This window comes from Anopheles darlingi, chromosome 3, assembly GCF_943734745.1.
Source record: "Anopheles darlingi chromosome 3, idAnoDarlMG_H_01, whole genome shotgun sequence".
In the NCBI taxonomy this organism is placed as follows: domain Eukaryota; kingdom Metazoa; phylum Arthropoda; class Insecta; order Diptera; family Culicidae; genus Anopheles; species Anopheles darlingi.
This window is the reverse complement of record NC_064875.1, coordinates 3,707,501-3,735,000: the sequence shown is the minus strand read 5'-3', so window position 1 is coordinate 3,735,000 and position 27,500 is coordinate 3,707,501. Positions and strand designations below refer to the sequence as shown.

General features: G+C 47.9%; 6 protein-coding genes across 10 annotated transcripts in view; 3 read left to right on the top strand and 3 right to left on the bottom strand.

The window, feature by feature from the left end:
* Positions 1-3,502, bottom strand: part of LOC125954205 (uncharacterized) — a 4,264-nt gene extending 762 nt beyond the window's left edge. Inside the window, exons 1-4 of one of the 3 annotated variants that reach the window (XM_049684303.1) lie at positions 3,178-3,502; positions 1,763-1,994; positions 1,642-1,663; positions 1-269 (exon numbers count right to left, since the gene is read on the bottom strand). The exon at positions 1-269 is cut by the window's left edge and continues 762 nt beyond it. In XM_049684303.1, coding sequence (XP_049540260.1) covers positions 100-269; positions 1,642-1,663; positions 1,763-1,930 — 360 coding nt within the window. In that variant the 5' untranslated portion in view covers positions 1,931-1,994; positions 3,178-3,502 and the 3' untranslated portion in view covers positions 1-99. Of the gene's footprint in view, positions 270-1,641; positions 1,664-1,762; positions 1,995-2,116; positions 2,424-3,003; positions 3,139-3,177 lie in introns of those variants that run through there. The other 2 variants (XM_049684305.1, XM_049684304.1) reach the window with 2 other exon arrangements.
* On the bottom strand, positions 288-1,584 carry LOC125954204 (general odorant-binding protein lush-like). Its single transcript, XM_049684302.1, has 5 exons — positions 1,253-1,584; positions 1,092-1,167; positions 912-1,006; positions 726-840; positions 288-647 (listed from the first exon to the last, which is right to left on the bottom strand). The coding sequence occupies exons 1-5, from the start codon at positions 1,325-1,327 to the stop codon at positions 559-561; spliced, it is 450 nt and encodes a 149-aa protein (XP_049540259.1). The 5' UTR covers positions 1,328-1,584; the 3' UTR covers positions 288-558.
* Positions 3,503-3,996: 494 nt separating the features above from the next.
* LOC125954197 (2-methoxy-6-polyprenyl-1,4-benzoquinol methylase, mitochondrial) lies at positions 3,997-5,217 on the top strand. Its single transcript, XM_049684291.1, has 4 exons — positions 3,997-4,526; positions 4,591-4,723; positions 4,791-4,879; positions 4,941-5,217. Exons 1-4 carry the CDS (start codon positions 4,072-4,074, stop codon positions 5,152-5,154), a joined length of 891 nt encoding a protein of 296 aa, XP_049540248.1. The 5' UTR covers positions 3,997-4,071; the 3' UTR covers positions 5,155-5,217.
* Positions 5,218-5,353: 136 nt separating this feature from the next.
* LOC125954196 (bcl-2-related ovarian killer protein-like) lies at positions 5,354-6,761 on the bottom strand. Of its 2 annotated transcripts, none has more exons than XM_049684289.1 (3): positions 6,579-6,761; positions 6,274-6,506; positions 5,354-6,209 (listed from the first exon to the last, which is right to left on the bottom strand). In XM_049684289.1, the coding sequence occupies exons 2-3, from the start codon at positions 6,448-6,450 to the stop codon at positions 5,490-5,492; spliced, it is 897 nt and encodes a 298-aa protein (XP_049540246.1). In that variant the 5' UTR covers positions 6,451-6,506; positions 6,579-6,761; the 3' UTR covers positions 5,354-5,489. The 2 variants fall into 2 exon arrangements, with proteins under 2 accessions (XP_049540246.1, XP_049540247.1); XM_049684290.1 differs by having other exon boundaries at positions 6,595-6,761.
* A 362-nt stretch (positions 6,762-7,123) lies between these two features.
* On the top strand, positions 7,124-13,333 carry LOC125954183 (uncharacterized). Of its 2 annotated transcripts, XM_049684273.1 has the most exons (5): positions 7,124-7,238; positions 7,848-8,388; positions 8,464-8,717; positions 8,783-11,793; positions 11,885-13,333. In XM_049684273.1, the coding sequence occupies exon 5, from the start codon at positions 11,903-11,905 to the stop codon at positions 13,274-13,276; it is 1,374 nt and encodes a 457-aa protein (XP_049540230.1). In that variant the 5' UTR covers positions 7,124-7,238; positions 7,848-8,388; positions 8,464-8,717; positions 8,783-11,793; positions 11,885-11,902; the 3' UTR covers positions 13,277-13,333. The 2 variants fall into 2 exon arrangements, with proteins under 2 accessions (XP_049540230.1, XP_049540229.1); XM_049684272.1 differs by having other exon boundaries at positions 8,783-13,333.
* Positions 13,334-14,359: 1,026 nt separating this feature from the next.
* Positions 14,360-27,500, top strand: part of LOC125954189 (somatostatin receptor type 2-like) — an 18,959-nt gene continuing 5,818 nt past the window's right edge. Inside the window, exon 1 of the mRNA XM_049684280.1 lies at positions 14,360-16,292. The gene's annotated coding sequence lies outside the window, so the exon portion shown is untranslated. The remainder of the gene's footprint in view (positions 16,293-27,500) is intronic.

Genomic DNA, 27,500 nt, shown 5'->3' with positions numbered 1-27,500 from the left:
TATTCGCCAGATCTATGTTGTATACGCGTAGTTATTACCAAGTAGGAAGGATAATGTTTAAAACAAGGAATATATGTGGGGATTTGGGATTCATTCGCTTTAGTTCCTAGACGACGACGGTCCCAGATTAGCCGGAGCAGTCGCTGGTCTTTGACCAGGAAGAGTTGTGGAGTTGGTGCAGTTGCAGATGGCCTCAAAAATACGAAGTACGATTCCTCTTGTGCGCGTCACCACTCGATGCTGCTTGATGCCAGTCAGCAATTTGTTTCCTGTACAATAGCGAAGAAAGTTAAATTGTGGTAGGAAATGGTTGATAAGAGTTCGAGAAGTTATTAATGTGTGCAATACATCTTTGAGTTTCCATGCTCATCGCTTGATACATTTTTATTTCAACAGACAGCAGCATAAAATAAATAGCCTTCTTCAAAGCATTGATGGTGCGCTACTAACATTAACCAAAAGCCGCTATCGAAATGATGTAAATAACCATATCCCATTATTATCCTGCCCGGTCAGTTCAATTTCCCATTCATCTCATAAATCCTTATAGCCCAGCGTTCATGGGAACATAAACGAGTCCGGGCTATGATCAGCGGCACATTTCGACGAAAAGTACGTCTTATCACACGGATCCTTGTAAGATAGCTCTGTAAAGGAAATGTACGGGAAATGGACAGAACATCGCGGTCAACGTGGAGGAAATGGCGCACTTTTGCCATACGTACGTATATCTTTGCAACTTGTTAGCGCTTCTTTAGCCATCGATTTCAGCTCAGGCGGCAACATTGCCTCGATTTGAGCCATGGTTTTCGAGAAGCTGATATCTCCTTTTTTGGTCATCTGAAGCAACAAACACAGATTTTTTTTGATAGTGGTTCGCTAGCAGCGACTTTCAGTCATTTACCACTCACAGTTCCAGCCATCTGTGCGATGCACAAGGTGTAGCACTTCAGCTCTTTATCCGGATCCGGTGGAAACACGGACTTTCGTAATCCATGGAGCTCCACTATTCCACGTACAATAGGAAGGAACGCATGGAAGCAACAAACGTTAGACAGGTTCCAAATGATCACTTCAACTCTTCTCCATACCTTCATCGAGCTTGAACTTGGGAGCACACGCTCCACGCATCATATCCATCGAATTCGTCAATTGCTTCATGGTCATCTGGATGCACAAAAGAACGTGTACGATCATGTACGACCAAGCAGTAAAGTGGCCAGCAGTAAAGCGGCCAGCAGCCAATACTTACAGCTCCTTCAATAACACGAAACATGTACTGAGTACACAACCAAACTAGAAACGACAGCACCACCGACGGTTTCATAGCGTAAGCACGGACATTGTCCGGAACTAAGGCACAATCTAGAGTGTACCGGTTCTTTTAGAGTTCGAAATTCGACCACTGATCGCTTTTGCCAAGTGAACCGGTCTTATAAGGGGCAGACTGCTAATAGAGTGATTAGGTACAGCAGAGGTGAGATGCCGTTCAATTAGCTACTGATTCTAGGTTGTCACATGCAAGCCTAGTCATCGGTGCAATGAGGATGATGCTATAATTACACATTTCGATAGGCGACTTCCTGGGTAAGCAGTAGCTGTGATAATCGGTAATGATACAGATGTTTTTTTTTTGCTTACCGTTTTTCGGACGTTCCTCATCCTGCATTGCGTGCCGGATAACGATGTGGGTAAAAAAAAAAGGGAACAGTACATTAATGTTAGCAAGCACATCATTCGACCTGTTACGTCTCCTACGTACCATTTTGTCCTGCAATTTCACTTCCGCATTTTTCTGTGCCTCCTCAAGCAGCTTGTCCAGGAAGAGATTCAACTCGTCCATTTTATCGGAATCCTGCTTGAACTCCGCCACTCTGCTCTCGATGTCCTCGTCACAGCGCTGAACATCCAGATTCATTTCGACACGCATGGTTTGCTGTTTGCTGATCTTCGATTTCTTGATAGGAACGCACCTGTTGCCGCACCCTCACCACCTGTTGCCAACGAATGGAGATGCAATGAGGCACGTGAGAAAGCATCACAGTACATTTCCTTACACGATAACAGACTGTCCGCAAATCAAACACTTTTTGTCTCGTCAAATCAATCCTCTTACTTTCTCGTGTTCTGCGAATACGTCCCAAAATGGCAAACCAGCATTGAGTCTATTTTTGAAATATTCTCTTGAGACGTGCAGCAAGGTCGCCAGTCCGCCAACGTACGATTCGCACGCGTCCTTGACCTACGTTACGCGGGCGCGTTTCAGGGAAACTTATACTCCGTATCGTCACTGTAAGGCCGGTGAGGTGCGTATAAACCCCCCATCCCCAAGCGGCTGATCACGAGATGGACATGAAGATGTGGGTCGTCGATTCGCAGGAAAGAGCGAACCAGTTTAACCGCGAGCAGCAGCGGTCAGTCGCGAGGCTGGGTGTGTGAAGTACAGCTGTTGAATTCGCTGAAAGGGCCAGCGAAATGAGCATACCCCTCGGTCAACACTTGTCTACTAACCCCCCTCCTCATGCGCTGCAAGATATTTGTTTTGGTTTACAGCTTCCCTCAACTCACACACACACACACACACACTTCAACACCTGACTAGTAGACTAGTAGCTGGTTGTGCGTGCCCATTCTCAGTATCTCTCTCGTATCTATTTTGTTCTCTTTTTGTACATTAGCTGCTTTACTCGTATGAGGTGGGGTGGCGACAGGGAATGTTGGGGGTATATGTGGCCGGTTCCTCGTCAGCGCTCGCTGTTGCCCCCAATTTTCCCGCCATCCAGCAAGCCCACACCCCAGATAAACCTCGAGCGTCATCATGGGATGCACTTGCACGCGCGCGCTACCTTTTGCACACACAATAGCAGCACGGTGTTGCCGGAGGCCCGTGTTGTGCATGTGCCGTCGGTTGTATAAGGTAGCTGTTGTTAATCTACGGTCGTCACCTCTTCAACAATCCGTATTATCGCACTTATCTGCGCTATCACATCAAGGCTTTTATACCTTACTACTGCCACGGAGTGACGAATGCGGAGTAAATTTGCTTCGCTGTATCGGAGTCCTTTCACCTCACTACGTGCAAGCTATTTTTAGCACGGCTCATTCGATTATGAAAATCAATTTTCTTATCTTTGATTTGAACGTCAATAAAGAACTTTGATTGCTCTCCCCGCTCACCGTGAGAAATACGCTGAATCCGAAGGATACCCGACGGCACACTGGGGACCACGGGCTAGTAACGTTGTTGCAGCTCTTACAGCGGCTACGACTCCCAGTAAAATTGTAAAATATTCACTTAACCGTAGGGGGGTTTCACTGTGGGTTGCTACTTGCTAAGACAAGGACCTGGAATCTAGGACATGGACCTCTTCTCTCGTTCGTTTGGCTAATGCTAGCGGGGCACGCGACAAAAACCAGCAGATTTACGGCACCAGCAAGGTGTTGACTACTAAACAGGTATGGAGGAATCGCTTTATCGCTGAACAAACCGACCACTCGACTCACACCGTTCGACTGGAAACGGATTTTTCTCGCTCGAGCAACGTTCCGCTCCGAGCGTTTCCATGCTCGGCCTCTCTTTTTTCTCTCAGATTACAGTTCCGTTAAGTGTTAAGGATTCCTGTGACTTCTACTAAAGGACGAACGGAAACCCGTGAGGGGAAGTTCGACTTAAGGACACGAAGAGGACACGCGAGTGGTATTTCGCTCCTGCGCACTCAACCACAGCCCGGTTTGTTGTATGTCGGAGAAAAGGAACGAACAAACTTTCAGCATCTTTCACAGTACAGAAATTTTCGGTAAAATTCCGCGTTGTCCGCCACCTGAGAGAGATGCAAAATGCTGCACGAGCAAGTGCGAGCGAGAAAAAACTTCCCCAAAACCCTTTTACCAACGGTTTTGGATTCAAACTAAAAAACGCTAATTTTGCAAAGTTTCGTTCTTTTCGTTCTTTTCGTTAATTGTTTCGCTTTTATCGTTTGTTTTGACCATAAAAAACAAAAATAAAAAAAACATCTTCGGATTTTTACAAAATTTAAGTATTTTTGACCTCGGGAGAAAGGGAATCCGGAGATGCTCGTGTTCCGAAGTTGGAGGAAATTCCGGGCCGCGAAAGGTTTGTATCCTTTAGCTCGATTAACGACTAACGCTCGGGAACATCGGCCGAACGAAAGCGCACCAACAAGCCACGAATCGGACACACATTTCGGATTCGAGACCGTCAAGGAGAGCGAGAAATGGAAAAAGGTGCACAAAGTGTTCGAAGAAGTGGCCGCATCGTACGACCTGATGAACGACGCGATGTCCTTGGGAATCCACCGTGTGTGGAAGGATATTTTCATGGAACGCCTGGCCCCGGTGGGCAACGGTAACCGGTTGTTGGACATGGCCGGTGGGACCGGCGATATTTCGTTCCGCTACATGAAGTACCTGCAGAGATTACCGGCCGCCAATCGCACACCAAGTCACGTTACGGTGTGCGACATCAATCAAAATATGCTCGACGTTGGACAAAAACGCTGGGAAAAGTAATGAGCCCGCCCGTGCAGCTACATAAACTTTCTTAATGATATGGAACCTCTTTCTTTTTAGACTGAATCTTCCGGTTTCTGGCGACACGATAGATTGGGTTTGTGCGGATGCCGAGAAACTTCCGTTTGAGAATGACTCTTTTACCGTTTACACAATTGCCTTCGGTATAAGAAATTGTACTCATATCGATAGAGTAAGTTCAATGATTGTAGTTTTCTATTGTGTCGACTGACTGTAGGATGTTTTCATCCAACTTACAGGTTCTTTCGGAAGCATACCGTGTTTTGAAACCAGGGGGCCGGTTTATGTGCCTTGAATTTAGCCATGTGACCAACGAATCCTTACAGTGGTAAAGTACACCCATCATCGATAGGCTCTAACGAAATGATGATCACGTGCTGATATTTCAGGTTGTACGACCAATATTCCTTTCAAGTGATACCACCGATGGGACAAATTCTAGCAAACCAATGGCAACCATACCAATATCTCGTGGAAAGCATACGCAAATTTCCCGTGCAAGACGATTTTAAAGCCATGATCGAAAATGCTGGGTTCAAATGTGTGGAATATGAAAACTTGTCGTTTGGAGTAGTTGCAATTCATTCTGGTTTCAAAATATGAAGCAAACAAAGTGTGACTGATGCTGTTGAATAAAATGTAGTATTACGCATGGGCGGCTATCGACGTATCGTGATTTATTGTGCCGCTTGTCGCCACTTGTACCTCCACCGATCACGGTGATGATCACGAGAGTAAACAAATGCCGATTCCCACCCGTGTTTTCCCCATTAATCAACGATCCCGTGTGATCCCGTGTGATCCCGTTTGCTGCCGCGTGTTAAATAGAAACAATAACAGACTAAAGTCTAAACTAAACAACGTTCTGCTAACCCCTACCCGCGCCAATTTCATCTATTGCATTCATGTCCGTGTCTAGGTGATCCTCGCTGGTTGTGTTAGCTGGAAGAGGAGGCTGAACCGATGGTACTGCCAACGGCTGCGGCAGCGACAGTCGGTTCACTGTTGAGATAGTTGCTGCCGATAAGCTTGAGAAACAGCGACACCAGATAGAGGAGCGCCAGCGTGATGATCGTGATCGTGAGCCAACCGGTTAGCGTAATCTCGGCCGGTTGCGGATAGACGTGATCCTGCAGGCCAAGCCAACCGCCTCGCTCTACCAACCACCCCGCGAGATCTTCCTCGATCACATCGGTCGTTCCTTCGATCAGCTGTTGCAGATAGTCCGTATGATCTTGCCGCACACAGTCAACGGCCAGCCCTCCGGCAATGGCAAAGAGGGAGATCACTTTGCCCCAGGTCACACCCGTTTTGAACAGGTCCTTCGCGACGATGTGAAGCAGATAGCCGACCGTATCCGGTTCGGTCAGTTCTCCCCACGGTTCGTTCGAGATCTGGCGACTCACGTTGGTGTACAACCGGGGATGCATCCGCTCCAGCTCGATGCCCATACCGTGCAGAATGGGAAATGCTTCACGAACGACGGCACCACCGCCACCAGCGATCAGCATCATTCCACTGCCACCCCCAACACTACCGATTCCAGCGCTCGCTCCATCCGGCACGATCGAGTTGCGTAACCGCTGCAGGATTTTACGGTTTAGCAACCCGGAACGTTTCAACCGAGCACGAATGTACTCACCGCAGAGACGTTTTCCCTGAGGATCGGAAAGAATGATCACCCTTCTTTGTTATTGTTGGCGGCATTCACCCTTTACTTACCTGCTGGATCACATCCTGGGACGTCGTCAGGTGCAGCATCTGATGGTGATGGTGATGATGAGGGGGATTGCTGGAGCTTCGCTTGGGGGTGATGGCCGCGGCTGCTGCGGCAACCGCGGCAGCGACGATCGGTGAGGAGGTCACGCTGCTCGGGACACCTCGTGATGTGCTCGACATCTTCTCGCACGATCTTTTTCGATCGCGGTTTCGCTCAGGTGTTGTGAAAAGTTTGCCTGCGGTGTCGCATGAAAAGAGTTTAATTCACGTGTTGGGAATGCGGGTCAACATGTGCGTCTAAATTTCACCGAATGCTCAAAGTACCCAAGACCTCCTGACTTGGATGATTTCAGCGCTTAATCGACGATGATCATCGTCCCTAGAATTAGACGTCGACCTGCACCAACTCTTCATTCCAGTAATCACTCAAAAACCAAAAATAAAAAAGATTACTATTTTCAAAAACTGCTCCCACATTTTATAACTACAGGGTTGATTTCAGTAAATCAACAAGGTAAAACGGAAGATTAGCCCCCGTGAACTTTTTATCGTTTTTTTCGGGCGAAAGTTTATTTTATTATCGTTTCATTTCGCCGAGCTTTCAACCCACCCTTGTATACGGCACCGTGAGTGGGGGGCCTATTTCAGTCTTTTACCTCTCTTTTACTCCAGTGGTTTAAGTATGCGCTACGTCGTTCATACAATTAGTACGTTTGGGAAGAAACAGCTGATCGATAAGTGAGCCCTTTCTCTTTCGTGTTTAGCTACATCTCTTTCTGTCATGTTGATATTTTATCGTTTCAATGACGTATACAAGGGTGGATTGAAAGCTCGGAAAAAACGATAAAAAGTTCACCATTTTACCAAAACAAATTCTGTAAAATCCGGAGATTCCTGAATTGTTCCGCCGATTTGTGATTTGTTCGGGAAATTAGAAGCAATCGTTGTATCGCTAAAAGATGAGTCAGGTGAGTCAGGGTTGCGTAGCTTAATCCGCGAGTCAGTTTTGTTTGGAGGCGCTGCACATTTATCAAGAATATTCCTGCTTGTCCTGAGGAAGATCTTGTGAGTCTAGAAGATCTTTTCGTCTATATTCCATCGGTCCGGAATAAGTAAGGTTGCTTTCGATGAAATAGGCAACTTCCACGTCCGTATTGCTAGGGATCTGGTGTAATGTTTGCGAAATCTGGTTTTCTGGGCCGTGCCATTTTCGACTTGTAAATGTACGGGTTTTTCGGCCTTATATATACCTCATCTAGTAGGGTTCATCTGTCAAGGCGCAGGAGGGCCATTTTGAACCGAGCTGGCTAAGGGCAACTTTGATCGGCGACGCTAGACACTTTTTCAACTCCTTTTTGGTAGTTCTTAACTGAAAGATACTCATTGTATTGCAAGTCTGTGCTATTAATGCTGCGTAATTGTTGTTTTACTGAAATCAACCCTGAAGTTATAAAATGTGGGAGTAGTTTTTGAAAATAGTATTTTTTTTTATTTTTGGTTTTTGAGTGTAAACCCTAATCTCGTTCTATTATTGAGTATCATCATACTAAGTATTCTGTTATATTTATATCGCACAGGAACAACCCCCGATGCGTGTAAATACAGCTTTCCCAAAAAACAGTCTGGATATGCTACCCACCGCAGGTTCATCAAATGCTCAGAACATTTTGAAGCCGTGGGTGCATGAAATGTTGGAGAAGAGTAAAGCACACCGTGAGCGAATGCTTCAATTGGACTGCCTTTTGAAGCTGTATAAATGTATGGAGAACAATTGTTCCTTTGCCACTGCTCACGCAAACAAGATGGCCGAACACATACGCCATCATCCGATGGCTAGGTTTCTGCCCTGTGCATATTGCAGTGATTGGTTCCACTCCGAAGCAACTATCGGGCATGTTGATAAAGAGCACGGATTGAGCAAATTTCAGTGTCGCCATTGCTTCTTCCGTGCCTTCGATGCTCATTGCGTTTGGTTGCACCAGAAATTCTACCATCCGAATGCTCAAGATGGGGACATTTTAGATATACTTCCAAATGAGTGCATCTTTCAGCGAATGAAATTAATGAACGATATATCCTCAAGATTCGCAACTGCTTTAAGATCTTTAGAATGCACAGGTAAGACTAAAATAGAAAAAACATTTATTAATTTTATTTAACCAATGTATCAAACAAATTTATGTGCCCTCACAGACTGCAAACATAAAATGCTGACGTTGCCGACGTTCGAATCACACATCAACCATATTGAGGGACCGATTGTACGGTGTCAATTCTGCAATAAATCGTTCCTTAAAACGGCCATTATTCAGCACCTACTCAGACACGACATCGGTGTTTTTGAGTGCATCTACTGCAATCATGCTGTTACAGATATAACGTACATGCAACTGCATATTATCAACAGCCATTCATCGAAACCTATGTACTACATCTCGCGCTTACGGGTATACAAGGGCATTAGAATCGGTAGGTTTGGTTCTAATTTTCTTCGTTATTTTCTTACTTTTAGACCTGCCAAACATCCGAGTTTGGTGAAACAAAGTCCGACATGCTGAAAATGATGAGTGCTAAAGGCATTGTTAAAGTAGTACCAATTAGACAAGCACATCAGCAACATGCGAACAATTCTAACCAGTTCTCAAGTGATGTGGGAATATTCGATACAGAAGAAGATACTCCCAAAAATGATAAGAACAGAAACGCAGAACCCTTGGAGTCGGTTACTTCGGATGAATCGATAAAACCATTCTCAACACCTGCTAGTATCGAAACATCGGCGATGACTGCACCATGCCGCTCTAGACCAAAGAAAGATCCAATGTTGCCAATAATTGCAAAGATAGAGGGAGGAGTACAGTTTTCATCTAACGGTGATATCATCGGAGTTAAAGAATCGTTCACTACAATGCCTCCAAAGAAGTATATCACTAAAACTAGCACTAAACCTATGGAAGCCAATCAACAACTACCGATCACTGCGATACCGTCAAAGGTGATAAAACATAAGGAGCAACTAAATGTAGCTACTGGGACAAGTGCATTACAACAGGCTAGTGACAGTATTAGCACAGACGCACCCATGACCAATGTAATACGTGATCCGCAAGATTCTCATTTGGAGCGTGCTAAAATAAGTAGCGATTCGAAGAGTAGCTGGAAGCTCAATGATGCTTCCAACAAGCCATCTTCTTCTTGTGCGGAAATTGTCAAAATATGCTTGCCCAAGGCGATCGCACTGGATCAGGGGCCTGATACCCAAAAACCAGAACTTCCTGCCATCATAGTATCCAAAACGAAGGAAAAAACAATCCAAATAATTGCTGACAGAAGTGTAGATCAATGTAAAGCTAATGTCTTAGAAACGCATGGGGTGCCGTCTCAGCGTAGAAAACGGCAGGCGGGAATCGTTGTCTCTCGAAACAAGACAAATATTGCGATTCATTATCTGCTGCACGATTGTAATCTTTTAATAGAGGAGTTCCTGGGAGCTCTGAAAAGAAGGCTAGCCAAAACGGAAATTGATGGTTCGTTCGGTTTAAAGGATGGTCTTCGATGTTACTGCTGTCTCTTGTGTTACCATTCCAGCTACAATATGTTTAAACTGGGCGAACATTATCAAATTCAGCACCACATCATTGATTTAACGGTTTCACTCGTACATCCGGATCATGATAGTCTGCATAGTAGTATCGTCCTGATGTTACCAACGAGAATGGACTTTGAGAAAAAATTGGCGAAAATGGAGGAATTAATTAGATTAGAAGAGGAACATGAGGTTCACTTGCAGAAAGGGGCCAGGCTGCTCGATGAGCCTAAACAACAGGAAGTCGAAGCTAGCCCCAGTCAAGCATTGGTCGGTAACGATACAGCAAAAGTAAAGTGTTATCCGGGCGCAAGAAGCAAAGCGAACACGATTCCTAAGCCTTGCAGTGTAGGGAGTAATAAATTGGCAAAAAAATATCCAGGCTACCAGAGCCACATTAAGATATGCGGAGTATACAACAATTCACTGTTTGATTGTCCAGGCGCAAGAAGCAAAGCGAACACGATTCCTAAGCCTTGCAGTGTAGGGAGTGATGAATTGGCAAAAAAATATCCAGGCTACCAGAGCCACATTAAGATATGCGGAGTATACAACAATTCACTGCTTGATTGTCCAGATTGTGCCATAGTTCTAAACTGTGCAGAAAGTGTCGCTACCGTTTTCAATCATCTGAATTCTCACCAAGTATTTCTATTCAACACGATCGAAACATTAGCGGAGCAAATAATTGCACAACAAAAAATTGCAAATGACCATCCGTATGGGATGAGCGCCACAAGGTTGGACGGCCGAAACTTTGTTTGCTTTTTGTGTTACTACAGTAACACGGAATTGAGTAAAACGGCTCAACATATAGTAAGCTATCATCATTTCAAGTCTGCGCTGGAATACTGTTTTGTTCGGTCAGAATTGAAATACCAACGAAAAAAAATTCTACTAGTGTATCCCTCGAGCTTATGCGGACCGATAAAGCTAACCAGGATTTTTGAGCTACTCAGCTTTGAGCAATGCAACACAAATACCGTTCCCAATAATTCAACGGCAGTCTCACCAGGAACAGAGTCACGGTCTATAAATGTAGGGCTAGAAACAATCATCCCGATGAATATTGTCGACAAAGCTAATTGTGGACAGTTGTACAAGTGTGGGTTTTGCCTTGACCAAACCCCCAAAAGTAGACTGCAGCTATTGTTACATATTGGTACGAAATGTATGTTTAAGGGTATTGATTACCCGTGTGCGCATTGTGATGAGATGCTAGCATGTAGAACGGACGAGTCCAATGATTTCAATGCCGATATCATTTTTGAGCACCTCTACTACCACGGAGAAAATCTATACCGATGCTCGGTCTGCGGTTTTATACACTATAAGCGAACGATGATCAAAAAGCACTTGATACGGGAGCATCACCAGCACGATGGGGTGGTTGTTGTGCGTGAATCGAGTGTTTGGTGGGATTGTAGTCTGTGCGACTTGAGAACCCGCTACAGACAGACGATAATGGAGCACATGATGACCAAACATAATCTACCGGGTGAACGGTACATGTGCGGCCATTGCCGAGAGAGCGACTATAATACGCAGTACTTTAAAGCGCATATGGCAATCAGGCATCCCCAAGTAGCAGCGGATAAGTTGCAAATAATCGAAATGTATACATCAGTGGCAGTGAAAGATGAAGATGCTAACACGAGTGGCACTATTGATACGAGTGTTACCATTGGTTGCCATGACGGTGATGCACAGCAGAGCATAACGGAGCCAATTAGAGCCAGTTCTATACCGACCGGATCGGCGAAGAACTTTTCACCACAATCGCAAAATGATGGATGTTCAGAAAAGTCAATTTCTCAGACGAAAAAGTCTATTAAGATTGAAAAAGAGTGTGGTGGTTCTTCTCCAATCTCTAGCATTACCGGCAGTGCGGTACAACAGCCAGTTTCTGCAGCTCCAACCAACGAATCAAAAGATAGGTCTGTATCCAATTTATTGGAAGCAGCACCATCATTTAATCCCAAAATAGAAAAAACTAACGTTGTCCAAGAGAAATACTTACCATTGCAGGTTGATGATAACGAGGATATGTACATACTAAAATCAATACTACCAGAAGGCACTCCGTTGACAAAGACAAAATTTGGCGTAAGGCTGCGACTTGAGTCGCCTACAACAGAAAGCAAACCGGAGGCATCCAAACCACTTCTGGAAATGTCTGGGATGGCTAATGATTTTTTTTTAAAGGATATGAAAGTGGAAGAAATGATGGAACATTCACAGCGGACGGAAGAAATGGGGATTGAGATTGTTTCAGAAAAGCAACCAACATCAACAACAACTTCTCGCCGTTCGACAAGAGTAGCAATGCAGAAGGATGCTACACAGCAATGGAGCTACAGTACCGTGTTCGCTTGCTATTTCTGCAAGCAACAATATAATTGCTTCGATAATTTGAAAACCCATACAAGCGCGAAACACACCGGACAGGAACTGCTGAGCTTTGTGGCTACAGGTGACAGTCTGAAGTGCGTATTTACATTACTTCCACTGTTGCGTTGTTTCTATTGCATGGGCAATACCGTTGGAACGTATGATGAGCTTCAGGCTCACTGCAAGGAAGAGCACGCTCGCAAGACTTTCGCGTGCGTCGATTTCTGGAATGTATTCAAGTGTGGTTTTTGTCCGTACCTTAATGGATCGGGGGTACAGAAAGAGATTCGGGAACACTTTATGGTCAACCACTACAACGACGCTACTATCGCCCGTTCGAGTGATCACGTGGATGATGATTTTCTTGCGTGGGCTTTACGATGTGATACCATCCAGGCTAATAACGGCTCGGTAGAGAAGGCAGAGCTAGTACGATTTCTTTGTAACCGCTGTGGTGCTCACGCCGATAGCGAAGAGTCGCTTGGTGAGCACATGGCGTATCATTTGTTCCATTTCGTCTGCCCCCATTGTTCCTTTGCTTTCAAAGAGTTGAAGGTGCTCTACGAGCATGTCACGATCATGCACGCCCAGAACGATCTAAGTGTTCCCCGAGCATTCAACACAGTGCCACACTATAAGCAGCTCTTCGAAACGATGGCAATGTTTTCGAACGGTTTGATTCTGTCCAAGCGAGAGCTGTTAACCACAAGGTCCTTATCATACATGCGTAACCTCAGCAAGGGTATTCAAATCAGCTATCGACGGCAACTCGCCGATTTGGCGCAGTACAAAAGCGATCTTCAACTTCCACTGGAGACACCTTCGGGCGAAGAATCGGAAGGGGAAACTTGTGCTATGTTTATCAAAAAGCAGCTCTTCTATCCTGCTTTAATCATTTCTCAAGTAATAACCACCGAAGTTAAACATGACAACGAGCTCCATGCACAGGTAAAGTCTGAAGATTCGAATATAAAGAAAGCAGCGGACCATAGTAATACAAAACGAATACGTAGAGCCTGCCGGTTATAAGTGAAGATGCCATTACGAACTGCGTTTTAAAGGAGGAGTGTTATGTTATTGCGTTTGAATTGGAATTGTGTTTGGAATTAAATAAATGGATTCACTATGTAGTTTTGCATTGTTCTTGTATAATTATTAAAAAGAAGAACGGATAGGTACACTCATAAAAATGTTGGGCCCTTTTTCATGTGATGAAAGTCATCGAAGTGGAATTCCCGCGTAAAAACTCTAGAATTACCCATACATACAGTTGAATTGGTGGTGGAAAATACGCGAATCCAGAACGCTCACAGACACACACTCGTTTGACAAAAGATCGGCTTGGTTCGGTCGCGAGTTACTATGACTAACCCAATGAGAAAAGAGAGACCGTTTTGATGCCCAAAGTGATGTCCAATCCCATGCTTGTTTTGGAGCTTTTTTATTCTATTTTTAGACTTATACCCTGCTTGAGTGGTTTTCACATTTAATGAAAATATTTAATAACAAATAGCAAATTTAATAATAAAATAAAATCTCGTTCTAGGAAAATGATATTTTTTGGGAGCAAAGGAAAACAATTGAGTAGACCTTTGAGCAGCACTTTTTGAAAACGACGGGGCCTGTTTGGCCACTAAGGCCAAAATGCGACCAATGGAAACTAAATGTCTATGCATTGCAGCCCATTTAGCTTCCGTCGGTCTCGAAATGGTCGCACGAGACACCGCGCCAATGAAAATGTATCCTTGGGAACAAACTAGTAGTGGCAACGCGTGGCATTCCGATTTGGAGCCGTGCCTTTAATTTCCGTTGAGGGACTCAACTTTCCTAAAAAGTATCAGAGATTCACATAAACTTCATGACATCCTTTCCATCTGGAACTGTTTCTCATTACCCTTAGAATCCTCGTAGTTTGCACTCTATGCGTTCGGTTTCCGCGAATAATTTGAATCTCAACCCGCGTGTACCATTTGGTGCCCGAAGACTCCCGACCCGAAGTATACCGAACGGAATTTCCTACGAATGCTTGGTATCTAACGCATACAGTCGTAGCTTACGGCCGCTGAACCGCGTGTGAATCGACGATTGTTGGACGCGCCACTTCCATCTCAACCGCCAGCGAGATCGGAACCTTAAAAATGGAGCGTCCCTAGAACGAAGGTAGTTGTTCGCGAAGTACGGCACGTACTCCTACTATACGGCACATTGCAGCGCGGTCTTCGATCATACGAAACCGGATTGCCGAACCGGAATCGGGGTGTCGGATGACAATTAAGGTGAATGTGGACATCACGAAACCACTGGCACCAGCGCTGGTTGCTAACCGGTGGGTGACCGTTTTCAGGTGATCGAGCGTGGTTGTGTGATTCCTTTAGTAGCGTTGCGCAAACTGTTGTTGTTACTGTTGTTGCCGTCGTTGTTCGGTACCGACTGATCAGATGCTGACCACATTTCGGTTCGTTGTCTCCGGTTAGTGCGTGAATGTTGTTGCTAGCGAGTGATGACCACCGGAACGTCCACTGCCAGTGGATGTTGCTACGGACCATCTGCGTCGGTTCATGTGCAGTGTGCGTCTTTGTCAGCTGTTTACACCAGACGGTAATCGACCCCCACAACACCCATCCTGCGGGTGTTGGTGTTGGTGAAGCAGTGAAAGGCTAATTAGTTGCAGCTGCATCGTAGTGCCGGCCGACACCAAACTACATCGAAGAAGAAGAAGAAGAAGAAACAAGAAAGGAGAAGGGACGGGAATAAAAATAAACATTAAAGTGCCAGTGGCCACCCGTTCCGGTGGTGCGTCGATCCGTCTCGGTCGGGCCTGGTCTGGGATGCAGTTACCGTATAATATAGCAACAACCAAATAGTAATAACACCGCATGGAGCGGCGAACGTAACGAAACTTCCAATAACGCATACGCACCAGGGCACAGCACCCGCTAATGGCCGTCGCCGGGTGTAATGGTTGCCAAGTATTTACGATGTGTGCCGCGTGTGCCGCACACCGCCACCATCATCATCATGCCGGTCACACCCGACCAGTGCACGGCCATCGGTCGTACCGATGGGGATCGGCCTGCGATGGAAAATTTATGAGTTTTTAACGACATGCTACCCGACCGACTGGATGCAAAGGACAGTGTCGATCGCTCGCACATACAGTTCGCTGTGGCATGTTGCTTCTCGTTTCCATCGCATCACAGTAGGCCTCGGAGGGTGAGCCGCTGACGTTTCCTCCGAAGATCACGTTTCCGATCGGAACCCTCCGGGGGGAATTTGTCAATTTGCAAATGAGCAGTGGTGTGCGGGGACGAGGAGTGAGTTGGTTAACGGGTTTGAAATTGAATCAAAAACTGATAGACACACACACACGCACTCACATGTACCGACTCTGGCGTGCGATGCTCATTTCCGTCCATCAGCCCGTGTCACCATGGTAACGACCTACTCAGCCAACTCAGTGGCTAGTAGAAGAGATAGAGAAGCTGTTGCTGCCTCTGCTGCTGGTGGTGGTGCCGCTGTGGTTGCGAAGTTGTGATTCCAATCGATCGACGGAGTCCCTAAATCGACGCCATTACACCCAGAGCAGCGTGTACGCGTGTATGTGCTTGTGCGTGCGTACCCTTCGGGCTACCGCTGCGTGTGCGTGTGTAAACGTGTTTGTGTATGGCTTTTCCGCATCTTCATCCTCTAGTCCGGTCGATAATGAAACATAAGTGAGCAGCTTCCGCCATTCCGTTATCCCTAGTGCAAAAAAAAGAGATAGAGAGAGAGAGAAAGAGAGAGAGAGAGAGAGAGAGAGAGAGAGAGAGGGAGAGAGCGCTTTAAAAAAAGTGTTGTGGTGAAGGGGAACGCCGACGTGAAAAGTGCCATAATCCCCTGGTCATAATCATCATCCCTGGCGCACCTGGCTGTGGATGGATTTTGCCTCGGTCCGATGGAAATTATGTCGAGCAGTTCGTATTGAAACGGCACGGTCACCAGCAACCCGTGAAATCATTCAATCCAGCGGTCCACAGCGGCCACGCGTCTATCGAGCTGCGAACAGGTGAGCTCCCTTTGGTAGTTAATTAATTTTTCCGAACCTAATTTCTAGTCACCTCGCGTTTCTCCCCTTAATTGATGGCGAACAATTGAAAAATGCGTGAATACGTGGGCCGCAAACAGTCAGTGTGCTGTCTGCTCAAGTCTCGTTTTGCTCACCTGTTAAATGGTTCGGGCTCGAGCCGGCAGGCTAGGCAAGCATGAAATTCGACTTAAGTGATCCGCCCACCGCCGTGGCGTCGCGTATTATCCACACACGAATACGCAAAGCGAACCACGAGGCACTAGGCGCCTCCATTTGGAACCAGGCGCCTCCATTTCGAACTAGGCGCCTCCATATTCGCGCTCACACCTGGGACAAACATTCTTCATTTTACCTGCCTGCCAGTGTTGAATGCTACTTTAATTATATTTTAGAAATACACATACTTTATATATATATATTTTAGCGTCTGTTCGCTCTCTCGCTCTAGCGCACCGCGTTGCGTTGGCAACGTTCATGTAACATGATTTGCTCGTGTTCGTGTGTGTGTGTGTGTGTCTGTCTGTGCGCGCGATGGTGAGAGCGCTCTAGCGATTCCTTTCGCATCGGTGAGATTCCGAAAAATGCGGCCAAATTCCTTCCGGAAAGACCGGCACGAAGGAAGGAAAGTTGGGCTAACCAGTTCATCCCGTTCGTTTCGTTCCGGGGCGCATTAGCACCACGCTCGCGTGCGCGTCGATCCACCGTGAAAGTGTGCAACTAACCACACACACACACACACACACACGCACACAAACGCGCGCACACAGACACCTGATCCTGGCGTCGGTTGGTTGGCACCGGTCGGTGGCATTCTTCGCTTGAATTCAAATTCCATTGTGCGACTCCAGAGTGGTGGATGCGGCGTGCGCGCCATTGAGGCACGTCCGTCGAAGGTGCGGTTCGGGATGCAGTAGTGCAGCGTGTGCGCACGTGTGTGTGTGTGCAGCGAGCGTTGGGACACTCGGTACACCAGTGCCAGTTCCTACTCCCGGCCACCGTGGCCATCGTGGCAATAATCGTAAAATTGTTTCCGTTGCTCTGCACCCAATGTAAACATAGCGTGACCCAGTTCGGCATCTACCGAGCACTAGTGTGCCCACCCTGGTGCACTGCATGTGTGTGTGCGCGCGTGTGTGTGTGATGGAGGGTTTTTGGGGCGGAAAGCTATCTGACCACTACGACACGTGTGTCTGTGTGTGTGCGTACGTGTGTCGAAGCCAGTCGCTGCAGCATCATCGTGGATCTCGTGCATTCCTTGCATCACGGTGCAACGTCTTGAGCATCCGGTAGCGCTCCGCGGACGTAAAGCTTTTAGCACACGTCGCTCGCGTGGAGAAAGTTAACCCAGAATCCCTTCTGCACACACAAACACCGTCGGTACAACATATGGACGAATTTAAAGTTTTGTTTCGCGCGCTCCATTCGCTGCACGTGTCCTTGTTTCCGGGCACTGTATGTCCACGATGTCCCCTCTACCGCACACACACACACACACACAAACACTGCTCGGGGTCATTTGTGTGAAGTGAGTGCTTACGCCACCTTCAACCTTCTTGCTCCTTCGTTCAGGTTGTTGTTTTTATTGTTGCTGGAGTGCTTGTTTGCACTCTTCTGCTTCCTCTGGATCCGAATGAGGCTCATTTGCTGCTGATTTGATTCGCTGAGGGGCTGCCCCGAGGCCGTCCGTCTGTATGTTAGAGCAAAAGGTGAAAGAAATGGACAGAGGGCTCTTTCTCTGGCTATGTGTGTGTGTGTGTCCCAATTATTTGTTGAAAATAACGTAAAAGCAAAACAAAGCACAGCGCAGTTTCACTTTATAGCACGCGGAGTTAAACAGTGCTTTTACGGTTTGTTTGTTTGTGCAAATTGGGCCAACGAATTGGGGGTATAAAAAGGGAGGGAGAGCAATTGGTGCGCCCAGAAGGAGCGGTGGAGTCTCCAGCCAATCTTATCTCATACGTAGCGACTACGATCCAGTTTTCGTCCATTACTGTTGTCGGGATGGATGGGGATCAGAATCTTCCGGTCATAAGGTAGCATAAACATCATCAATCCAGCCAGACACTGTCCCTTGTTGTGAATCGCTTCATCATAATTCGGCTTCAGATTGGGGCGATAGAGTGTTCCCACCCTGAACCACCACCACTCAAGCGCCTTTCTCGTGATGTAAAACGATTTAAATCGAAGTCAAACAAAGCTCTTCGAGACGGATTTATGATCCTCGATCCTCGCCACTTCCTATCCCCTTTACCGCTCACATATTGTTCTCCTGTTCGCTGGGTTGTTGTTCTTGATGCGCGTTGATTCGAGCACATTCCGGAAGCCTCTCAGCTTGCCTAGTATAACGGCGGTACACGCTGGCGGTCGCTCCATCCACCGAAGAGCACTTTAATGCTTCATCGTTTGTCAAAGATGTAAAACATAAGTTCTGCTTTGCCGTCGCCTTTGGAGGCTTTCACACACAAGAGGCCACGACACGCAAGAGGGCCTCTTGGTCGGGCGGCCGGTCCGGTCCGTAGGCCGTGGCTTCTATGTTTGTCTTCGTTTGATTTATTTCCCTTCAAGCTCGGCAGCGTCGATGAGAGCAGAGGAGGTGCCCAAGAGTCTTGTCGAGAGCCACATACACCCTTGGCAGCCCAGAAAACAACCATCAACCGGCGGTTCCGATAGCAACTTTCACGAACTTCCGCCCGTGGTGAGGATGAGTGCTGCTGTTGCTGGTGGTCGGAAAGTTTGAAATGCCACAAACGGAACCGGCGCTCGGCGGAGTGGTTGGTCGGAACCAATTTCATTCCATCAAGCCATCGGTTGGGAAGACCATTAAAATGTCTCTCTCTCTCTTTCTCTTCCTGTCACGCGGGCTTTTGGACTCCAGCGATATGGTCCCCCGGTCCCCGGACAGTGTCGCGTTGTCGCATATTTGACGAATCGCAGCCGGGACCAATCAATCTTGCGTCAGTTATCTGTCGCCGTATTTCAGTGCTTCGCGGGTGCTACTTGCTGATGAGTTCTCTCAAGCTCCTGCTCTACCCCGTATCTGTGGGCGAGTTTATGCTGTGGAAGTAAATGCTTTTCCGCATTCCGTGTCGCCATCGTCGTGGAGCGGAATGTGAAATCCCGAAGCGCAAGCACAACACAATGCTGGCGACCCCGGTGTGGCCCATAACGTGATGCTGCACCTGTGACGCTCGGCAACTGCTGCAGCACCAGCACCAGGCACCGGCAGCTCGAACTGCCATAAAATGTTCTAATAAAAAGGAACCATCCGTCGCTCCCTTCGCTCCCTAGTGGCCGCGCAGTGCTGCATGCTACGCGAGCGAACGGTGTGCAGTGTTGCACCGAGCATTAACCGATATACAGTACTGCAGTACTAAAAGCAAAAAGGTAGGAAGGGAAGAGAAGGTGCTGTGCGACCGTAAAAGCCAAAGCCAAAGCATGTGCATGTCTGGCGGGTGTGATTTCGCGTGCGAAAAGCATTTAGCAAAGCGAGAAAGCGAGCGGTAGCAAAACTTGATCCGCCGACGCCGCCGCCGCCGCCGGGCGCACACGGGTCCCTTGTGGCCGTTGGCAACTTTTGCATTTTTCGAGTCTCTTCCGTCACACCGTTCGGTCGGTGTCGGTGTTGGTGAACTGTTGCTTTGGGGAAATCGCGCGGATGTTGGTTTGTTTTGTTTTTCCGACCGGTTTTTGCCTTTCGCAAACCGCCGCCCAATGGCTAGGGACCGTGTTTTTGGCGGAGGGGGTGCGGCTGTTTATGGATAGAATAATTGAAAGCTCAGTTGGGAGTAGCATCAGTTCTGGTTTTGCGCTTTTTGCGATGTACGATGTGCGATATACCATGTCCGGGGCCTTCCACGCCGAATACCCTCGGTCTTCGCGTCGTCTTCGCGTCTTTACGTCCTTTGTTCACGAGTGTGTTGTGTGTTATTTATGCTCACAATGGAACGCTCCTCTGTTAATAAGGCAGCAGCGTTGAGATGTTGAGATTTTTTTGTCGGCTTTCTTGCCCCTCGACCTCGGCGCTGCTCAATTTAATGGTATTAGGTTTTCATGTTCATTAGCCCAATGGGGGCTTGGGGCACCATTTTTATGATCGCAAGGAAGCACGTACTATTGCGATTTTTCATCTGCTTTGAGGCAGTTTAGATTTTTTACTTTAATGCCTCCACTAGTTGGTGTTCAGCATGATTTTGGTTCATGGTGGTTCTTGTTATTAGTGGGCAGTACAAGAATGACCATTCGTTATCAGCATGATTTTGGTTCATGGTGGTTCTTGTTATTAGTGGGCAGTACAAGAATGACCATTCGTTATCAGAGAGCATTCAACGAATATTAATACTTTCAAATGTTGTTTGTGAGCATGTGTTAAATGTTCAAGTCGTGCCTCAAAATGATGCAAACGGTGTGATGTTCAAGTGGAGCATCAAATTGAATGGTTCGCTCTCCATATTCACAAACCACAAGTTGATGGCTAAAGTAACACTTGCAGAAATGAAACAGAAGCGAAATTCCTCCGACACATGGCACGGCGATAGCTTAAGGAACAGCAAAGCAGTGAAACCATTGAAACGCACAGAAGGGACCCGCCTTGTTCAATTGAAGTGAAGAAGTTGGTAAATATAGAATCCATATCTACGGATACGCCTAGTACCTTGCCATTTCCATTTCTACAGAGAGTGCAAACCGATCAATCACGAGTAGGTATTCGTTTTCGTTGTTTGTCATCGGAAACGGATTTTTGTATCAATTCCAGTGCCGCTGAGTGAAACGCACTGCGATCGAATCGAATGTCTCTCGATGAGCCCTTAGAAGGTCTTTTGTCGTGTTCTGCCTAACGATGTTACGTTTGGCAGAATTTATTATACCAGACCAGAGCGGTCTTGTAACTCAAGAAGGGCATGTCGGTGATCTTAAATCGATAGCACGAATCGCGTAGAGGGCTGTTTGCTGTACTTGATTCCTCGTAAATATGGCAATTGTATTTGAATAGATTATGCCAGATTGATAATCAATTTGGTTCCATGTTTTCCAGTAGAATTTTTCCACGAAGCAACGCTGTACTTCATCACTCATTTGATTGTGTTGTGTTAATACAGCAGCAATTTAGCACGGGTATTGAGCGCGTATCTCGGAGTTGATTGTTATCGGAATCGGAAGATGACCACTCGTTAGGCGCTGATTCGACAATTTGTCGATAATTCATTCCATATTCTATATTGCTGTCTGCTTGAGTTCAGTTACTTCTTGGTATCCTTTTTTTGCAACCTCTCTGTCTCTGTAGGCAATCCTGAATACCATGAAGAACAGCGGCACGGTACGTTACGCGGATAAGTTAGAAATCGTTTAGATAAAGTTAGCAAATTTGCAGCAAAACATCGTAACAGCGCAGTACCTGACGTAACAACGTTGCAAGAGTGCCCATTGGCCGACGGAAAAGTGACTCCGGAGAGCCGGAAACTTTCTGACCCTCAGTCTTGGCCGCAACAGTTAGCTGCCTTCCGCGAAGTCAGCCAGTCATGCCATAGGCCACAGCTCCAGTTTAGCGCGTGTTTCATTTACATATTTTTGCATTCCGCAACTGTACAACTGCTCAACTCCCAACTATGATGGTAACAGCAAACTCGCAGATGAAACGTACAAAGTGCTGGAATGCTGGGGTTGCGCCCGGCAGAGCAACCTTGATATGAACATTCGGTTTCAACCACAACCACCGCCCGTCCATGATGGTGAAGGTGGTAGTGATGCAGAAGACTTTCCTATCCAGCTGTCTCCGGGTATTCCATTTTGGAGTTTTAATTTGACTGTGACCCCATGAACTGGGCTGGCCTTGCCGGCTGCTGGTTTGTCAGGTTTATCCGGGGTCCGCTATCTGTCGGGGGGATTCTCCGGGCTCTATCTTTTATGCCAGTAGGATAATTGAAATAAATGTAAAATCAAGCAACGTTCCCGCTAAAAGAAGGGACCACAGTGTACTGCGACCATGATGCTCTTACTGCTGCTGCTGCTGTCGGTGACATGAAGGTGACGCACCATTTCCATTACTCCTGACATTACCACGCCATCAGCAGCCGCGTGTGTGCCGGCGGGTGGGTGTGGCACAGTATGTGTGTGTGTGTGTGTGTGTGTGTGTGAACGCTTCTCTTCTCTCCCACCCGGGACCCGGGCGTGTCTCCTACGCCCCGCACATAACCAACCGCCAACAGGCGTCCCTACACAACTCACGGCACAATGAACTCACGCAACAGCAGAGGCAACTTGGACCCGAAAATGCCATAACCACAAAAAAAAACGAAGGAAAAAAAATAAGCGAAATGAAGACAGTTGTCAAAACGGTGACAGCGTGGCGTCAGGCGATGGTTATTGTAATGTTTATTTTCGATATGCTAATGAGATCCGCCGTACCATGTCGAGCCCGGTCCACCCAGTATGTGTGCGTGTGTCGGTGTCCCGCTGACTGGCTGGCTGGTTGGCTGCTACGCGAATAGATTTTGCATCTGGCCACTTCACCGCCAGGCGCCATTGAGAGACGCGCCGTTTGCGGTGTGGTGTGCGAGCGTGCGAGCAGCGGGGCGGGGGGGAAACACATTACGTTTCAATGAGCCGGGACCGGCGGAGGGGGTTTTCCTTTTTTTTCCCTCGTCGTAATGGCTGATGATGCCCGGCTATCGTCGCCGGACCGAGCCGTCAATCTAGGACGCTCGAAATGGAGACACACACGCGCGCGCGCCCGACCGCGTTCGCTTGTAACTGTGTCGCAGCACAAAGTACTTCCGCTCTCAGTTCTCAATTTGCCGGTGGAAGCTGCGGAGCTGCAGGGCACACGGTGCAGGGTGCCGTTCTGGAGAAACTGCCAATTGGCCACGATCATTGGGCGAAACGAGCCTCTCTAAAGTGGTTTCTCCTTCTTGGCGGTTGGCTATTATCCTCGGAGGGATAATTAGTTGGCTTTACTGATAAATGGCCAAACGGAATGAGTAACGAGCTTCTCATTGCTGGCAGACGCACTCCCTCGCAGAGGACTCCCTCTGGCGAGCGACCACCAGAGTTCGACCAAAGTACGCCGACCGAGCGAAGTCGTAGGTCAAGGATTAGAAGCTTCCGATTATTCATGGGGAGTGAAAAATGTTCGGACCATTGCCAGGACTCGCAGCTGGCTCGCCTGGCCGGCCTGTAAGCCGAGATCGACTTAATGGTTTTCCGGGATCCGAACGCACCAAGAACCGCTCGCCATTGCTTCACACCGGACTTCTTCGCGGACTTAGTAACTGCTCGAAATTGGATAAGTAAGAGTAATTACCTCCTGCTCTATCCGAAACGAGACACTTTTGGTGCGGGTTTTAAAGCGAAATCCCGCCGGACAGCGCCGCGAAGACGAGCCGGTTACAATCTTCCACTCTGCCAAGTTCAGTTCTGCCGCCATATTTAAGTATCGACGATCCACTTTTCGGAAATGTTTATGTCGTCATAAAGTTGATTAACGGCATACCAGCACACACAGACACACACAGACACGTGCAACCGATAAAACCGTCCACTCCTCGTCCATGGCGATCCCCGGCGACAGTGTCCGGCGATGGCATTTAATTAACTGATTTCCGATACCAGAACACAATCCGCCGCTGTCCTTTCGCTTCCGTCACCATATGTACCGGATATCCTAAAATCCGTCCGGGATGGGGTGGTTGTGTTTACTTTGGCACAGACAGATGCGCCCGCAAGCGATGACGCCAGCACCGCCCAGGAGGCATGTCACCAGGTAAACAGTCTGGTTGGTTGGCTGGCTGGCTGGCTGACTGGCTGGCTGGCAGGTTTGACTGTGTGCGAATCGCGACCGGAAATCGGCCCACGGCCACGGCCCAGAACAGGTGGTTTTACGATTTTAATTTAATTACAGCGCCAGCGACGGCGACGGCGGCGGGGTGGCCAAACAGAGCAGCAGCAGCAGCGACAGTTCGGGCATCTTGATAAGCGCGACCTCATAGCGAGCGAGCGCGGGAGAGAGAGAGAAAGAGATAGAGAGAGTGAGAGACAGGTAACTACCGAGCAGAAGGACCGCACAGAGGGAAGGGGTAAAATTATGAAAAAAAGGTTTGGATTCTGCTCGAGACCTTTGCCTACCTTTTGGTGTCATAAATCTTCCTTCACGCGCACTCCCTCTCTCCCCCGACTCGCCACCCCCATCATCCCTCTTGCGTGAGGTTCAGTCGCACGGTGACGCAAGGACTGACACTGTTGCACAGAGCTCGTTCCGGCACGAGCACGCCGGAAGCCAATTGTGCCGGATCATTCGGTGTCGGTGTCGGCACGTATGTGTGTGTGTGTGTGTGTAGGTCAGCAAAACGTGGCGGCAGGGATCGGATCGATTGCGCGTGACCTAGTTCGCTCACCGGACATTGAGGGATTACTGTGGCTCCGGTTCTAGGGGGCGTTACACCGGTGTCTCCGGTATCTTTCGTACGGTACGCTACACTCGTCTGCCCTTTTGGAGTCTGTTTGTGCCGTTGTGGTGCCCAGTCCAGTCTGCACCGAATACGGGATAATATCATTTTCTGTTCGGCGAGATAGATCGCCCTCGGTTGGTGGTGGTCGTCGTGGTGCTTGTTCGGACAATCGGAGCACGTGCCGGACCCGGGTTCAGTTCGGCACAAAATTGAATCAAGCATTAGCGCATTAGATGGCGCTAGAGGTGACCCCCGACTCTGGCTGCAGCAGCAGCAGCATAAATCAAGCGGCATTCTTTTCCAGCAAACCACCATTAAGGGCGGCCAACTGTCGCCAACCGAACCGAACCCGCGGCCCGAACCGAAAATCACTTCTTTGTGTGATTGTTATGTAGAGTCTCATCGAATTTCGGACACTCTTCTGGATCCTGGGACCGAGTAAATGATTCTAAAGCGATATATTTATCGGTCTGTGCGCGACTTATAATCGCGGCACGTCCACGAGAAGTGTTTTCGCGCCAAAGTGTTTTTTTCTCGGGCCAATTCGCACCGAAGACGTCTTGTGCACTGGTGTGTTCCGCATGCCTTTTCTACCGGGCGATATTGGTGGAAAGTGGACCAATTTATGTACGCTTGCTGCTTCGATTCGCCAAATGCCACTTTTCTCATAAATATTTAATATCCATTTTCCACGCCACGCTGCACGCGGTAAGTGAACCAGAACCCGGGAGAGAACCACTAGGGGGACTAGTGATAATGATAAAAAAGCGAAAATGAAAACCCAAATGGGAATGAAGACTGCTGGTCGTCCTATGCCACCGATTTTAGTGATGCTCGTCGATGCCCCTGCCTGAGTGACCGCGTCAATCCCGGTTTTATTGCTTTTCAGTCGAAACCTCTCAGTAGGCTCTGGTTGTTTACCAGCCGGTTGGCCAGCCTAATGCACCGTTTCTCGTCATCGCCGGCGTCGTCGTCGTCGCAGTCGTCGAAATGGAAATCATAAATATGTGAACCGCCGGGGTGAGGGGACGGTGAGGCCCACTGCACTCGATCATACTCGGTCGTTTTGTTGCGTTATCGCGCCATTTTGATCGCGCTGTTTGAATTCAATCTACGTGAGTTATGACGAGCGCTAGGATTCTGCTGTTCGTTGCTGCCACGTGGCTGCGTGGAGAGTGGGAGTGAAATTAGAAGCCACCACTAAAAGCGTCCACGACCGCGATAAAAGCGTCAGAACACAAGCGTGGGGCCTCTCCGTTTGGAAGTGAGGCTAGACAAACAACATTTTCTCACTTCCATCATAAAGCCTGCCACTGTTCGTGATGTCGCGTGTGGTTCTTGTGTGTGTGTGTCGCTCCAACTCCAGCGATCGACGGAGCTGTTGTGAAAGACAACAAAACTGAGGAGGGAGAGAAAAAAAGAAAGAGAGACAGAGAGAACGAACAGAAGATAAGGCTGTAGTTGTGGATGAAAGGCCCGTAGCCAAATAGAAATACTATCTACCACCCCCTCCCTGTGGCAGATGGTCACGGCTGGTATCCGCAACTCGGCGAGACGGTTTTGCTGTTGACAACACAAATGGCTTCCTCGGTGTTGTTGCTGCTGCTGCTGAGGTACGACGATTCAGTTGGGTCGTTTCGATTAAGCAGCGTTATACGCCTACTCCGATGGCCATGCCATGTGTGACACATGTAGGTTAAGTTGTTGGGCGAAATGCGTTTTTCGAGTACGCACTCTTCGAGTCTCTTCATTCACAGTAAGCGGTGGCTGTCATGTTGGCAGGTGGTGTGGTAGGGAGAGACCCGCCAAGGAAGGAGGGCGGTGGTATGTGTCAAACAATCTGGCAAAGTAAGTAGCGGTGGTTTTGTCTTGTACGCTCAACTTTTAAGTCCCAATGTCTGCGCCATCCCCGCGGCAGTACATTCCGTGGGTCAGGGAGTCCTTGGTTTTTTTTTTGCGAGAAGTTTGTCGTTCGGATCCCAGTGACCAATATGGTGGTCGCTCGTTGCGGAGGGATTGCCAATAGCTGGTTGTTGGTTGTGAGGGGTTGAAAACTTTACAAAGTAATCCAAGAAACATGACGTTCGCATCTCTGATTTGATGCAGACGGTGAAGTTCACATAACCTCACTGCGTATGTGATACTCGGAGTGCTCTCTTTGCAATGTCTCGCCTGTCTGTGTGCGTGTGTGTGTGCGTGTGTGCGTGTGTATGGCGCCAGCCAGGCTATTGTACTTGGCGGCGTGCAACGATGCCGAGTTAATGACCGGACCACCTATACCGGGACTAATAATACTTCCGCAGCAGCAGCCACAGCAGCAGTAAGTCAAGCCCGATGATTTACCATTTATGATTGATTATCGTGCACCACGCCTCGGCTGGCAGCTGCTTTTGTGTGCAACCTCGAAGCCTCCCACCCCCCCCCCCCCCTCCTCGTCTCTAGTACATACAACTTCCGGTTCCATTGTGCCGCCCGTGGATGGCTGCGTTTAAAAATGGTGGCATGCAAATGGCTGCTCAACCGCGAAACCCCGCTCCCCCTTTTGGTGGAGCGTTGAAGCGTGAAGACGATTATTTTTAGCGTTTCCAATTCATCAATTATATACACATCGCTTCGGCGTGTTGGCACGTTGGCAGAATCGATTGATGCAATTGGTGTCACGCATCATTCGTCCGTGTCAGCGCCATTGTTTACTTTGATGGCGCAGCGTGGCCTACTGGGTGTGCGTTCTCTCTGGCTATACCAC